The sequence below is a fragment of the Bufo bufo genome, chromosome 5 (genome assembly GCF_905171765.1).
Source record: "Bufo bufo chromosome 5, aBufBuf1.1, whole genome shotgun sequence".
In the NCBI taxonomy this organism is placed as follows: Eukaryota; Metazoa; Chordata; class Amphibia; order Anura; family Bufonidae; genus Bufo; species Bufo bufo.
The window spans coordinates 521,368,506-521,384,428 of NC_053393.1; the positions used below are offsets into that span (position 1 = coordinate 521,368,506).

At 46.9% G+C, this 15,923-nt stretch overlaps 1 protein-coding gene across 3 annotated transcripts in view; it reads right to left on the reverse strand.

Moving 5' to 3' along the window:
- MINDY3 (MINDY lysine 48 deubiquitinase 3) overlaps positions 1-15,923 on the reverse strand; it is a 154,560-nt gene that overhangs the window by 120,262 nt on the left and 18,375 nt on the right. Inside the window, exons 6-9 of one of the 3 annotated variants that reach the window (XM_040434557.1) lie at positions 13,856-13,907; positions 6,180-6,294; positions 4,199-4,272; positions 30-109 (exon numbers count right to left, since the gene is read on the reverse strand). In XM_040434557.1, the coding sequence (XP_040290491.1) occupies positions 30-109; positions 4,199-4,272; positions 6,180-6,294; positions 13,856-13,907 (321 nt within the window). Of the gene's footprint in view, positions 1-29; positions 110-4,198; positions 4,273-6,179; positions 6,295-13,851; positions 13,908-15,923 lie in introns of those variants that run through there. The other 2 variants (XM_040434560.1, XM_040434558.1) reach the window with 2 other exon arrangements.

The following is a 15,923-nucleotide window of genomic DNA, read 5'->3' on the forward strand; positions in this document are numbered from 1 at the left end:
CTAGTAACTAACAAAGTAACGCAACGTACTCATTCCTGAGCATTCCCGGTCTCCGTCCCACACATTGGAAACTGCATGTCCCGTCAGGAGAAGGTTGATCAAACTTTGGCTAGAGGAAATTAAATGAGATATTAACGAGACGTAAGAGAAATCAGAAGCTGCACGGCAAAGATAATCAAAGGGGTATTCCCATCTCATAACATGACTGTGCACGGCTAAGCCTTGTTTCACGCTAGGCCGTTCGGGAACAGCATGACGGATCCGTCCCTGCCGGAATGCTGCCCAGCTGCATTAACTATAAAGGGGTCTGGCAGAGATCCGGCAAATATGAAGAGAATCAGCCGGACAAATAAGGCTGCGTGCCGGATTGCTCTAACGGCAGTGTGAAACAGGCCCAAGATGTCTGACCTTTGGGACTCCCATTAATCCGGAAAATGTAGGGTATGATAGCACGGCATCCCTTTATGGATTTTGTCTGCACAGCGGCCCCTGTCCACGTGGTCGCGCAGGGAAGTGCAGAGCGGCTCTGTTCAAGTGAACGGGATGGCTGCAGTTCTCATACTGCCAACTGGCCGGGCATGGAGCACCAAACCAGCACGGCAATCACTTCATTATCATCAGGATGGTGGGGCTCTCAGCAGAAGTATAACCCCCATCCTGGCAATATGGCAATGTTATCACTATCAGATGGGATTACCCCTTAAAGGGATTGTCCTAGTAAGACAACTTATAACCCTATCCACAGGACAGGCAATAAGTGTATGAACAGCAGGGGGTCCGACCCCTGGATCCCCGGCGATAACTAGAACGGGGGCCTGTGCTGCCCATTTGAATGGAGCTAAGTGTCCACTGGGTAGCGGAGTACAAACGCTCGGGCGGTAGTGCCCATGCATGACCACCGCTCTATTCAAATGGGAGAGCACAGGCACCTGTTCTCGTGATTGGTGGGAGCACCAGATGTCGGACCCCCGCCAATCAGACATTTATCCACAATCCCGAGGATATCGGATAAGTTGTCTTAATCAGACAAAACCCCATTAATCTAGAAGAAAATAAAAGGCCCTTAAGTGTACACTGCAAATGTGAAACTGTGTAGTAATGTCCGACTTCTGTGCCAAGAAAGGATGGCTTGAAACTGAAGGCTCAAAGCCTGAGGCTGCACTACTGAGATTCTGAGTACAGTTAAAGCCTCATGCAGACGTCCGTGGAACGCGGTCCGTGAGATACTGGACTGGCATTGCAGGAGCGCAACCAATGCAATGGCTGCCAGTCCGGTATCTCACGTCTGCATGGGGCTTAATGCTCTGACTTCTGACAGGTGCGATAATGTCTTGGAGGGACTGCGACGAGATCTGAAAATCTCCATCCACATCAATGTTCGCATATTTTTCACAATCGAAGCCAGCATGCACCCGTCAGGATCTCTCAGTAGTGCAGCCTCAGGCTTTGGGTCTGAACAATGATATATCACTATAAAAATAGTAACCTCTTTTTTGGGTTTCAATAAAAATTCAGCACCATTTATTATAGCCAGAGCCTGGAGCCGATTTTGAAGTGAACCTGTCACGTTGAACATGGTGTCTGAGCTGCAGGTTACAGAGCAGGAGGAGCTGAGCAGAGTGATGTATAGATTATGGGGAAAGATTCAGTATAACTTGTATTTTATTCATTTAAATTCCTGCTCATTCTGGACTTTGATTGACAGGGGGCGGCCCTATCGGTGATTGACAGGGGGCGGCCCTATCGGTGATTGACAGGGGGCGGCCCTATCGGTGATTGACAGGGGGCGGCCCTATCGGTGATTGACAGGGGGCGGCCCTATCGGTGATTGACAGGGGGCGGCCCTATCGGTGATTGACAGGGGGCGGCCCTATCGGTGATTGACAGGGGGCGGCCCTATCGGTGATTGACAGGGGGCGGCCCTATCGGTGATTGACAGGGGGCGGCCCTATCGGTGATTGACAGGGGGCGGCCCTATCGGTGATTGACAGGGGGCGGCCCTATCGGTGATTGACAGGGGGCGGCCCTATCGGTGATTGACAGGGGGCGGCCCTATCGGTGATTGACAGGGGGCGGCCCTATCGGTGATTGACAGGGGGCGGCCCTATCGGTGATTGACAGGGGGCGGCCCTATCGGTGATTGACAGGGGGCGGCCCTATCGGTGATTGACAGGGGGCGGCCCTATCGGTGATTGACAGGGGGCGGCCCTCTGACTGTGTATACAGAGAGAGCTGTCAATCACTGATAAAATACAAGTTATATAAAACTATATATCAGTCTGCTCAGCGCCTTCTGTGCTTTAACATGGAGCCTGCAAATTGCACTGCATTTTCAGGATAAACGCACCAAAATCAGCGCCAAAAACTTGGTGGGTCATTTATGGCCAATATATCATAAATCTACATGTATACATACTGCGAGGAAATGGATACATGTTTCTTTATGTTAATGGAACCTGTCACCAGGAAATTCACTAATAAACCAGGCACAGTGTCTTGAAGGACTAGCTCAGCTGAACGTAATGATACCTTTCAATTAGCGATCCGTTGCTTCATTCTGGAGAAAAATGTCTTTTAAACCAAATGCAAATGAGCAGTTAAGTGCACTGAGGGCGGGCCCAAGCCACTCTGTGCACCCTTTCTCCTGTCGCTGTCTCTGCCAGCCCCTCCCTGTCCTCCTTGATTGATAGGGTCAGGTTCCTGCATAGTCATCTCGCCTTCCCTATTAATCAAGGAGAGGGAGGGGCTGGCAGAGGATAAAGGGTGCACAGAGTGGCTAGGGCCCGCCCACGGTGCACTTATCTGCTCATTTGCGTATGGATTAAAAGTACTTTTTCTCCATAACGAAGCGACGGATCGCTAAGTGAAGGATGACATTACTTATAGCCCTATAAGACCCTATAAGATTTATCAGTCACCCTTTAAAGGGGTTCTGCACTTTGTTTAAACTGATGATCTATCCTCTGGATAGATAATCAGCTTCTGATTGCCGGGGGTCCAACACCCGGGACCCCCGCCGATCAGCTGTTTGAGAAGGCAGCGGCGCTATAGCAGCACTGCGGCCTTCTCACTATGTACCGCTGGCCCAGTGACGTCACGTCTAGTATCAACTGGCCTGGGCGGGGCTAAGCTCTGTTTACTTGGATGGAGCTTATCCCCGTCCAGGCCAGTTGATACTAGTCATGACATCACTGGGCCAGCGGTAAACAGTGAGAAGGCCGCAGCGCCGCTGCCTTCTCAAACAGCTGATCGGCGGAGGTCCCGGGTGCTGGACCCCCGCCGATCAGAAACTGATGATCTATCCAGAGGATAGATGATCAGTTTAAACAAAGTGCAGAACCCCTTTAAGTCCCACAGACCAACCTGGTGATAAACAATTTTTTGGACGTAATAACCAAATACGGTATGTCCACAGAGAATCACAAGGAAGCTCTATTGATTGCTTGTTTTTCTTACAGTCCTCGAAAAAGCAAATAGTTACAATTCCTATGAAAACCGAGCAGCTGGAAGCAGAAATGGCTTTGGGTTATTTCATTTCTGATCCCATCTGTGGGAAGTCCAGGTGTAGACAACTCTGTCCCCTATGGGCATGTCCTAGACATATGGCCACTTATACCTATGGTCGAGGCGTCTTCTAGCCAAACACTTGTAGAAGTTTCCTGAGGCTGGTGAGAAACCTTTTTTGACCCTTAGGATTCCGGAGGTTTTTTTGTTTTCATTTTTCTTCCTTGAGCCATAACTTTTTTTATTTTTCCATTCACATAACTGTATGAGGGCCTATTTTTGGGGGGACAAGTTTAACTTTCTAGTGCCACCATTTAATATGGCATACAATGTAGTGGGAAACGAGAAAAAAAAATTCCAAATGGGATGGAATTGGAAAAAAAAACAAAAAAAAAAACGCTATTCCTCCACAGTTTTACGGGTTTTGTTCCTACGGTGTTCCGTTTGCGGCAAAACTGACCTGTGCCCTTCATTCTCTGGGTCAGTACGATTACAACGATACCGCATATGTATAGGTTCTAATGTCTAAATAATGTAAAATTTCTTTTTACGTCATCCAATTCTATGGGACTGCTGGCGAAAGTGCGAGCGGCGGGACCCCCACCAATCAGACACTTATCCTCTATATTGTGGATAGGAGATAAGCATTGTTAGTGGGAAACCTCTGAAATCTGCAGGGCACCTGCCCTCTTACCTGCCGTGACCATATACAGGGTCAATCAAAGGCTCTTCGGCATCTTCTATCTCATTTTTAACATTTTCAATTCCCTGGTGAAAGAATTGAAGAGAATAAAATGGTTTCAGACAAAGTGCTACATTTTTTCGGGCTTTGATAGATGTTTTGTCGCCCAAGATAACTTAGACCGAGCTCAGCTCCTCACTGGTGGTCACTGGGCAGCGGGGGTATGGTCCACTTATACCCTCTCCTCCTGAAACCGCTCCCCAATTTTGAAAATCCAGTGGAGGAGAGCCGCTTTCTTCTGTTTTACCGAGCTGGTCTCTCCTATCTCATCTTATAGTCGGCCATGCACAGCGCAACTTTGGCCAAACCTGCCGATTTTGGCCGTATCAGCCGACCACCTAATGTGTATGGAGAGGGGGGATTTTCTGACTGTCTCCTGACAGCAGATGTTGGGGAAAGACGATTGGACTGTTGGGTTTTCAACAAGCTCAGCGTTTTCGTTCTTTGGGAAGACAGAAAACTACCAGGAGCCGGAGAGCAACTTGTACACAGGTCGGGGGTGCCCTAATCATCAGGAATGGACAGTCCTCATTATTGGCCTGCATCAAGGTCTGCCGATCACACAACAAACAAGCAAACGCTCATTTATCATGCAGATCTTTGTTCGACCTTGACCTGTTACATGTGCGCTTGGCAGCTGAATGTATCTGTGTTGGTCCCGTGTCCATATGTGCCCCCCGCATTGCTGAGAAAAAGGATGCTTTATTATATGCAAATGAGCCTCTAGGAGCAACGGGGGCGTTACCATTACACCTAGAGGCTCTGCTCTCTCTGCAACTGCTGCGCCCTCTGCACTTTGACAGGTCCAGACGTAATGACGTTTACATTGCCTGGTCCTGTCAAAGTGCAGAGGGTGCAGCAGTTGCAGAGAGAGCAGAGACTCTAGGAGTAACGGCAACGCCCCCGTTGCTCCTATAGGCTCTTTTGCATATATTAAAACTAATGCGGGCACATATGAACATGGGACCAACACAGATGCCGTCAGCTGCCAAGTGCACATGTAACAGGTCAGCCGGTGTCAGAGGGACAAAACTGCTGACAGATTCCATTTAAACAAGGACCGATTGGTCAGTGCAGTAGAACCATTACTCTCCTCTCCTTGTTGAAAACACATGCATGCTTGGCCGGGTGTTCATGTGTATGGGGGAGGCAGCAGGTATAGTAGTGTATGGGCGGGTTTACATAAAGGGGTTGTGTCACTTCAGCAAATAGCATTTATTATATAGAGGAAGTTAATACAAGGCACTTACTAATGTATTGGGATTCTCCATATTGCTTCCTTTGCTGGCTGGATTCATTTTTCTATCACATTATACTCTGATTGTTCCCATGGTTACGACCACCCTACAATCCATCAGTTGCGGTCGTGCTTACACACTATAGGAAAAAGCGCCGGCCAGGACAGTGGGAGCTCACATAGGGCGGTGCTTTTTCCTATAGTGTGTAAGCACCACCGCAACTGATGGATTGTAGGGTGGTCGTAACCATGGGAACAATCAGAGTATAATGTGATGGAAAAATTAATACAGCCAGCAAAGGAAGCAATATGGAGAATCCCAATACATTATTAAGTGCCTTGTATTAACTTCCTCTATATAATAAATGCAATTTGCTGAAGTGACGACCCCTTTAAACTAGATTTTAATTCTTTCAGTACAGCATCTGATCATCCACAAATTCCAATAACCCAATAAAACTTGCTCCTGACCAGAACATGATCGTACATTTTGCAAGACTAGAATCATTAGACTGAGCAGAGCCAAGCAGATTATGAGACTCAGCAGTGGCATGGCTGCCATTCCCTAAGTGTGGGGGGCCGGGAGTCAGACCCCCATCGATCTGATATTGATGACCTATCAAAGGACCAATATTAGCGTCCATTCAATAGAAGTGCATGGTCTGAGCTGCCAGGTCCACCCCTGCCCATACAAACCTTGGTGAGAATGACGGAGTACAGGAACAGCAGCACTCCGAACCTGTTCCTCCACATTGGGTACTCGTCCAAGATGGAGGCTTTTAAATCAGCAAAACTCTGGAAGGTTCTTTTTCTATGGAAACAAAGCATAAACCAACGTTGTCACAGACGAGTCCGCCGCACAAACTGCCCCAGAAAAATCACCAGTAACAAGGAGTCCTTGAGATGTCGGCCATATCTGTTTTGTGGAAGGTACGGTCATAAAAAATATGCTCCCACAAATCATATTAATCTTCTTTCCTATTTCTGCTGTAATATTACGGTTGTGGGGGGCCGGATGCAGACATCCCAACCCGCAAAAACTCATTTCAGGGAGGTGCACTTCTCATTTCAGGGAGGTTTTCTTTCACAGACTTTTTATTACATTTTCCAGACATATGCAGTATCTGCACACTCTGCTCTATGGTGTGGAGGACTGGGCTCATTACCCTGCCCCAAATTATCATATTTATGTATATGATTAAAGGGATTGTGTCACCACCTATAAGCCCTGTGAGCTAAACATCTGCTCATGTCCAGGTAGCATTCTGATTTCTAAGGTGGTCTTATAAAAGCTATTTGTGGCTTTATTCTGCGGAAAAACAGGTTTTACTAACCTGTCAATCATTGAATTAAGGTGCCCAAGCAGGGGAGGTCTGTGGATGCATGGTGCCCGGCCGCACGCATCGCCGTTCGTGCCCAGCGCCGCCTTCTACTCCTCAGTGCCGCCTCTCCCTCTCCTCCTCCCGCTTTGAGATTCCGCGCGTGCGCACAGGCTCAGCCTGATGCGCCGTTGCGGACTGCTGGCATCGGCTTCCTCTTGCACTGTGCGCACGCGCCGAGAAGGTTTACTGCGAGTAAACTAGAGATGGGAAGTTCGGATCTTTCACATGAATCGGTTCATTTGAATCAGTTCATTCAAATGATCCGATTCATGAATCGAATCTTCGGTTCACTCGCTGAGCTGACAAGAAGCAAGTGAACCCTGTGTGTAATTATCTACCCCACTGTAGGGATTTAACACTGGGGTAAATAATATATAATTAAAATGGAGGGTTAAATGTGTAAATGTATTTAAAAAAAATACATCTCTCTCAATAGTTCTATAGCTACTGAATGAGACAGAAGAAGGGATGCCTCTAACATATATATCTCCTTGAGAAGCCAATTTGACCCTAAAGGGTTAATTCAACCTGTAATCTAAACTCTGTCCTGTCACTTCTCTTATCTCTCTGCTCTGCTATCAGTAAACCTTTTGGGTGTCAGGGAGCCGCTATCTAATAGAGGGAGACTCCCTGAACTTCAGGGAGACTTGAGATCCCGGGTCACTGCCTCGTGCAGGCCTGGATATAGAGCTGAATGGTAACCATTTTGAAAGACGGACTGATTGGTCCTGTGAGTCACCCACTTACATAGAGCTAAGAGAAGGGTGAATATATTCACACATAAAAGTCAGACTCAAAAAAGTTTTCCACATTTTAGACATTCACTCGATCAATATAAGGTCATGGAGGTTCAACACCCGTCATATGTACACTCACTATTCTGCTGGTCCAGAGCTACACTCACTATTCTGCTGGTCCAGAGCTGCACTCACTATTCCGCTGGTGCAGTCACTGTGTACATACATTACATTACTTATCCTGTACTGATCCTCAGTTACATCCTGTATTATACTCCAGAGCTGCACTCACTATTCTGCTGGTGCAGTCACTGTGTACATACATTACATTACTTATCCTGTACTAATCCTGAGTTACATCCTGTATTATACTCCAGAGCTGCACTCACTATTCTGCTGGTGGAGTCACTGTGTACATACATTACTTATCCTGTACTGACCCTGAGTTACATCCTGTATTATACTCCAGAGCTGCACTCACTATTCTGCTGGTGCAGTCACTGTGTACATACATTACTTATCCTGTACTGATCCTGAGTTACATCCTGTATTATACTGCAGAGCTGCACTCACTATTCTGCTGGTGCAGTCACTGTGTACATACATTACATATCCTGTACTGATCCTGAGTTACATCCTGTATTATACTCCAGAGCTGCACTCACTATTCTGCTGGTGCAGTCACTGTGTACATACATTACTTATCCTGTACTGATCCTGAGTTACATCCTGTATTATACTCCAGAGCTGCACTCACTATTCTGCTGGTGGAGTCACTGTGTACATACATTACTTATCCTGTACTGATCCTGAGTTACATCCTGTATTATACTCCAGAGCTGCACTCACTATTCTGCTGGTGCAGTCACTGTGTACATACATTACATTACTTATCCTGTACTGATCCTGAGTTACATCCTGTATTATACCCTAGAGCTGTACTCACTATTCTGCAGTGGAGACGGAGTCACTAGAGTTTTGACCATCCTAAACTGCGGACAGCACTAGGTGGCGGTTGGGGAGAGCAGGACAAACATACCTATCCTGGAGCTTTTACTATCAGAAGTAGTGTGAATATCATGCTTTATTCTTCCGGAGGTGCCCAAGGGGCGGAGCTTCAGACTGGACACTTTCTCGACATTCAGCTGCTTAAACCCCCCCCCCCCCACTCTGAGTGACAGCAGAAGTAAAGCTGTTAAGCAGCTCAATGCATAGAGCACTTAAAGGGGTATTCTGGTTATATTGTTACTTCCTATCCACAGGATAGGTGATAACTATTTGTTTGATGGGGGTCCTAATGCTGGTATCCCCACAGTGCCCCATGGAGCCCCCCAAAATGAATGCAACAACGGGTCAGGCACGTGCGAGGTCACTCCATTCATTTCTATGGGAATTCCAGAGATAACCAGGTACAGCGCTCGGCTACCTCCCTAATTCCCATAGAAATCAATGGAGCTCTTGCACTCATGCCTGACTGGCCACATTTTGTGGGGCTCCACAGGGTAAGGGGCCCCTGTTCTCATATCTATCAGCTATCTGCTATCCTGTGGATAGGAAATAATATAACCGGAATGTCCCTTTAAGGTGCGGAATCTGGCAGATTCATATTCACACTACTCCTGATAATAAACACTCATCGAAAGGTATGTTTGTCCTGCTCTCCCCAGCCCCTACCTAGTGCTGCCAGCAGTTCAGAAAGGTCAAAACTGCTGACAGACTCCTTTTAACAAAAAATGGTTCAAATTAAAGAAGAACCCGTCTGCTCTCCTGACACGGGTCTGTTTTAGCCAATACTGCATGAAATAATGTTGGAGCACTTTTTCTTAGAACAGCTTAACCAATTTGTGCCACTCCACTGTTATTCCTCCTGAAAATGTATGAATGATTTGATGACGTGGTGCCAAGGGGTCTGCACCAGCACAATATGACGCTGATGACACTAAAAGGCCAATGTCACACTGGTGGGGACATGCAATTCTTTTTTTATTAAAGTGAAAAGTAACACTAAATTGTCAAAGTATTCATACATTTCCAAGAAGAATAACAGAGGAACAACAGAGTTATGAAACATAATGATCCAAAATTGTAGTCACATCGAGGGGTATGTATCTTATCTATATGCCATTTTTCCTCAAGTAGAAAAAAAACAACTTTTTTGGAAGGATTTTCTACCGCTCATGGGACTTTTTTTTTAAGTAGTGGGCAGGGCAGACACATTTATCATAATTTACAACATTGTGTTCGGTGTTATTCCTCCTGATAAATCCCTACAAAGAGCATAATGTACTCCTTAGGAAACAATTCTGGACCATCTTTTCTGTGATGTTCCTCTTTTATTCCTTCTAGAAATGAATCACTAAATTGACAACAGGGCGTTATTGTTCCCCTTGACGTCTTCCTAGACAGTTCGACACTATTCAATCATGGCGAAGAGAACACTTAAAAGCACGCTCTACTGATGAGGGGTATGCTAACACCCAGGGAATGGTACCATATTGGGTACGAAACCACAGTGCGACTAGGCTGCCCCCATACTATTCCCTTTGTTAGAGGCATTTCCTGACACAGTCAGACACTGTCCTGCTGACAGGTGGAATGGTAAGGCCCAGCTGTCAATTTATTCATACGTTTCCAGGAGGAATAAAACAGGAACCAAGACAAGGTGTTTCGAAATTGTTTTTACATGGGTAATGTGAGTAGTTACTAAAACGGAGAGAGGACTGGTCCTCTTTACGCTTAGTCTGTGGCGCTGGACACCAATATGGCCTCTCAGATCACGGACAATGTAATGGGTCCAGGAGGACTCCGATCTGCCGTGGTGCAGAAGTAGCTGTTGCAGTTTCAGTGGATTTGGGATTGACATTTTTGCTTGGATGCACAATTTAAAATATTATCGATGGATACAATGTATCTGCTAATAAAACTTGCATAAAAAATAAATAAATAATCAAACGAGTAAGGCTGCCCATACACAATGTGGCCCCGGCAGTGGGATTTCCATGTGGCTCTCTGCAAATTACCGGGTCACGCATGTGCATGCTGTTTAAAGGGGTTCTGCACTTTGTTTTAACTGATGATCTATCCTCTGGCTAGATCATCAGCATCTGATCGGCGGGGGTCCGACACCCGGGACTCCTGCTGATCAGCTGTTTGAGAAGGCAGCGGCGCTCCAGTAGCGCTGCGGCCTTCACACTGTTTACCGCCGGTGTTCCGTTATATTTCCCTACCTCATGAGATTTCCCTACCCTCGTCCGGGCTGCACCGGACATGACGCGAGGAGGTGTGCCACGCCGCGCAGGCGCACAACGACGGGGTAGGGAAATGTCACAGCAGAGTTAGCTGGACACTGAGCATGCGCCGGGAGCCTCACCAGCGGTTAGGGTAGGGAAAAAGTACGGGCCAGTGCGCAGGCGCGGTGATCGGATGGATGTTCTCAGCTGGACACCGCCCGACACTGCGCATGCGCTGGGAGCGGTTAGGGTAGGAAAAAAGCACTGGCCCGTAATTTTTCCCCTTCCTAACCGCTCGTGGGTCTCCCAACGCATGCGCAGTGTCGGCCGGTGTCCAGCTGAGAACATCCATCCGATCACCACACCTGCGCACTGGCCCGTAATTTTTCCCTACCCTAACCGCTGGTGAGGCTCCCAGCGCATGCAAAGTATCCAGCTAACTCTGCTGTGAAATTTCCCTACCCCGTCGTTGTGCGCATGCGCAGCGCAGCACACCTCCGGCACACCTCCTCACGTCATGTCCGGTGCGGCCGGAAGTGACGAGGGTAGGGAAATCTCACGAGGTGTCGGACCTCCGCCGATCAGAAGATGATGATCTATCCAGAGGATAGATCATCAGTTAAAACAAAGTGCAGAACCCCTTTAATCGCAAATTAAATGTACAGGTGATGGCCGACGATTACAGCTGCGGCCCGGTAAATAGCGGTCAGCCTGCATGCGGATTCCGCTTCCAGGGCCACACTGTGCACAGGGAGCCCACGGAAAAGGAGGATTAGAAAACCATGGCTACTGACCTCTAAAACCAGCGCCCACATCCGTCCACATGCTGTGTGTGGTATTGGAAAATAGCTCTAGTCACTTCATGGCAATACCAGACACAAGCTACGGACGCGTGTGGTGCTGTAGCTGGAGGACGGCGGCCATGCTTTTCTAGCCTTGTCCAATTCCTTTAAAGGCTATGTAAACCTTCGGAGGCAATTTTTTTATTTTTTAGGATTGCATTGTACTCATTTTTGGCTACAAATGATTTTTTCAATTGGCCTTTATTAAAAATATTGAGCATTTCTGTCACAAAGGGTTAACTGTTTTTCTAGCTGCGTGACTGGTACTTTCACTTTGTGCCTCATCTAATAAACCTTATCTGTAAACTACTGAAATGTCACAAACACCTATTTAAGCCACATTCTTATCAGTAAGATAAGACCTGAGCTATAATGAGTGTTTAGGAAGTCAGAGAGCAGAGATAAAGGAGTCCGTCTGCTCCTGGTCTGACGGAAAAGAAAGAAAATCCAGAGGTTGCTACTAGAGCATCTCAGCTGTGTACAGAAAAAAGGACTCCATATTTTTAATAAAGACCAATTAAAAAAAAGTTTTGCTCAAAATGAGTACAATGCAATAATTTAAAAAAATAATTGCTCTCAAAAGGTGTACATAGCCTTTAAGCCCACCACTCGTATAGGCTAAAGAACATCTCCACCAAAAATCAAAAAGATCCATTGTAAATCTAAGCCCTTGAGTCGCCTTCCTTTGTTGAGGTGCAACAGATCTTATTCTGAGGCAAAAGCAAGAAAAGTATTCCTATCCTCTGCCGACAATCTTTCCTTTGGTCACGCAACACGATGGACTGGACTAGGTAGAAAGCATCGACAGGAATTTTTCAAGACTGGCGTTTCCACTTCTTGATCTGCTTTGCGCGGGAGTGAGATTTGCCCCATTTTTTAAGTGCAAACCTCTTAAAAAATTAGGCCCACGTGCCACTAAGACAAATCTACATGGACCTGAGATGTAATCTGCGGCATTTTCTGGCTGATGATTGGCTGCAGCGGTGACACCTGACCAGGCGGCACTTCATTGCTTGGGTCACTGGCTACACCTGCGCGTCTGACCCTGTCCATGCCGCATGTTCACATGCGTGGACGGAAACGCAGCGAAGACAGAGGTGAACCCCACAAAGCTGGAACAGAGCACTGGGGAGCAGGAAAGTAAGCTTCCCTTAAAGGGGTTGTGTCATCTCAGACAAGATAGGAGTCGGTCCCAGAGGTGGGAGCTGCACCCATCTCCTGCACAGGAGCGAAGAAGAAGAGCACACCCGGCATGGGCAGGTGCTCTCCACTGACTGCTATGGGAGTACTGAAAATAGCTGAGCGAGCGCACAGGACTCGGAAGTACCATAGCAGTGAATGGAGAGCCCATGGCTACAGCTGGGCCAGTGCTCGGCCTCGGCTATTTTTGAAACTCCCAGTGAAGTGAATGGAGGGTGGTCGCACTTGTACGCAGCACCCTCCTTCACTTTGGGGGTCCCCTTCTGGAGACAGGAGGAGTTTCAAAGGTTGGACACGAACCAATCTTACATTGGCGGTATATCCTAACGATATGCCACCAATGCGTGAGGCCCTGCTGGTTGAAGAGTGTGTCCAGAAAACTACAGGACGTTCAACTTGACCCAGCCATAATTTGATCGCTTAGGCTTCAGACCTGCGGACAGCACACCTGCAAAAATATAAAACATGCCCTATTCTTGTGCATTTTGCGGACAAGGATAGGACATTTCTGCAGGAGTAAAAAGAAAATAATGGATCCGCGATTTGCGGACCACAAAACACTTACGGCTGTGGGCATGATCCCTTACATACACGGCAGACCAAGGGACCTGGAAAACCCACTGCCCTTAACATTTCAGGTTGCCAATAAGCCCCCTCTCTCTGTATTGCACCGTTACAGGGGTTGAATCCCAACCATTACAGTTGAACCTGCTGCAAGTGGCGAAGACAGAGTCTATGGGAAGGGGGCGATATCCGACCCCCACCCCATAATATTACAGCACAATGCTGGAGGGGGCTAGATGCTTCCCACCCTAAGACAACTCAAGGACTTACATTTACTGGTGACTTTTTTTAGGAGGAAATGGTCTTTATAAACTCCAAAACCTAGCAATGAGCTGGGAGGGCATACTTGTACTTGTAGTCCGGCAGCACAATACATGAATTAACACACAGTATAAATGCTTCAACGGGGTTACTTACTGAATTAATGCATGAAATCGTTCAAAGCCAATCTCCTCTGCAGCCAAGGCAGCTACACATAAAAGACACTATTCAGCACTAGACAGCGATAAAATACACAATACACACGTAAAGGGGTATTCCAGCTACAAGATCGGTGGAGGTTCGAGAATAGGGCCCCACCCCGGAAACGTAAGGAGCGACAGATCAATCATGTGCACTAGTGCTCCACCAATCTCCGGCAGTCCCATAGACACGAATGGAGAAGCAGTGCACATGCCAAACCTGGCACCCTATTCTTTTGGGCCTCCCACCGGGTAGGGGACCCCTGTCCCGGTGATAATAGTTGTGGATAGAAAATAACTTGACGTAACCGGAATATTCCTTTAAAGCTACATTATCTGCATCCAGGTCAATAGAAGCTACAAAGACACAAGCATGCAACCACAGGTGAGAAGGAGATGACTATTTAAAGGGGAGGTTTCAGGCAATAAAGCAGATGACTAGATTAGACATGACGTCCAGCTACATGTTAGAGAATTGAATTAGATTATTGAATAAAAGGGGTTGTCCACATAAGAAAACCCATTTTCATAGAACCCTTGGGTTAATAGAATAGCTCTTTTGGCCGGAGCGGACAGTGATTACCAAGAGTGTCTCTTGTCTTGGAGGACTTGTCCAGCACAGATTTGAATAGACTCCGTGTAATCCTTAGTTTGGCCTGTGGTGGCGCTGCAGGAATATTGAATACACAGCGTCAAGTCTTCCCACAGATTACAGCTGATTGCTGGGGATCCCAGCAGGGGAGTACTTTGTGGTCAGTTTATGGCCAATGCAGGAATCGTAGAAAGTGGACAACCCCTTTAAGAAAGGATTTACCTGATTAGAAATCATGGAGAATGCTCATTCCTGGGATTTTCCCACCATAGACAATGATGACTCCTCCCGACTAGCTGATGTTAAGTACTGCAACATAACCCTATTTTACATGAATGGGGCCGTGCCGTAGTTCCTACACAGCTCAAAAAAAAAAACAGAAGGTACTCGTGCTGCCATTTACCCATTTGTTAGAGGGATCCCTTTAAATGTCCAGCCATTATTGTCTATAGTTGGAAAATACCTTAAAATTGGCTGTCAAGAATTTGAAAAAAAAACCCAAAAAACAACCAATGGCGAAAGGCTGACAACGCCGGTTGGAACAAGAGAGGAACGGCACAATGCGGAGATGTAAGAACTTTTTTAATGCAAGTTGCATCCCCTTAAAATGGCTTAAAGGGGTTTTCCGAGATTTTTTTTTTTTACCGATGACCTATCCTCAGGATAGGTGGGGGTCCGACACTCAGGATCCCCGCTGATCAGCTGTTTGAGAAGGCAGAAGCGCTCCTGTGAGCCCCACGGCCTTCTCTTTGCTTTTCCTAGGCCAGTGACGACATTCACGTGAAGTGAATGGGGCTGAGCTGCGATACCAAGCACGGCCAGTATACAATGTCTGATCGGTGGGGGTCCCGGGTGTCGGACCTCCACCGATCAGATACTGATGACCTATCCAGAGAATAGGTCATCAGTAAACAAAATCTCAGAAAACCCTTTTGATTAATGACAGAAGCACATAGGAATGGGGTTTCCTTCTTTAGCACATTCTCATTCAGGGTTCTCCGCTGTTGGGTACGGTTTATGGTGGTGGAGGGGAGGTGTGTTTTTTTTTTTTTTTTTAATAACTTGATATAAAAAAAACATATCCACCAAAAGGTCATAAGACATCTGAGGGATATTTAAGCCCCCCATAGACATTAAAGTGATTGGCCCATCTCATTGATGGCATATGGCTAGGACCCGCTCCTACCCCCAGAACGGGGCCCCTGAAGATAAGGCGAATGACTGCACATACACGGCGTGCTCTCCATTCATTTCTATGGGTGTTCAGAAAACAGCCTAATAAGCGCGCATGGACCTCACCCTTTACCACTATGGGACGTCCTGAAGTCAGTACTCAACTATTTTAGGAACTCCTATAGCGGTAAATGGCGAGTGGTCTAGCAATGTCCCATCAAAAATCTGAGATGCTAATACCCCTTTAATGTATTGCTGG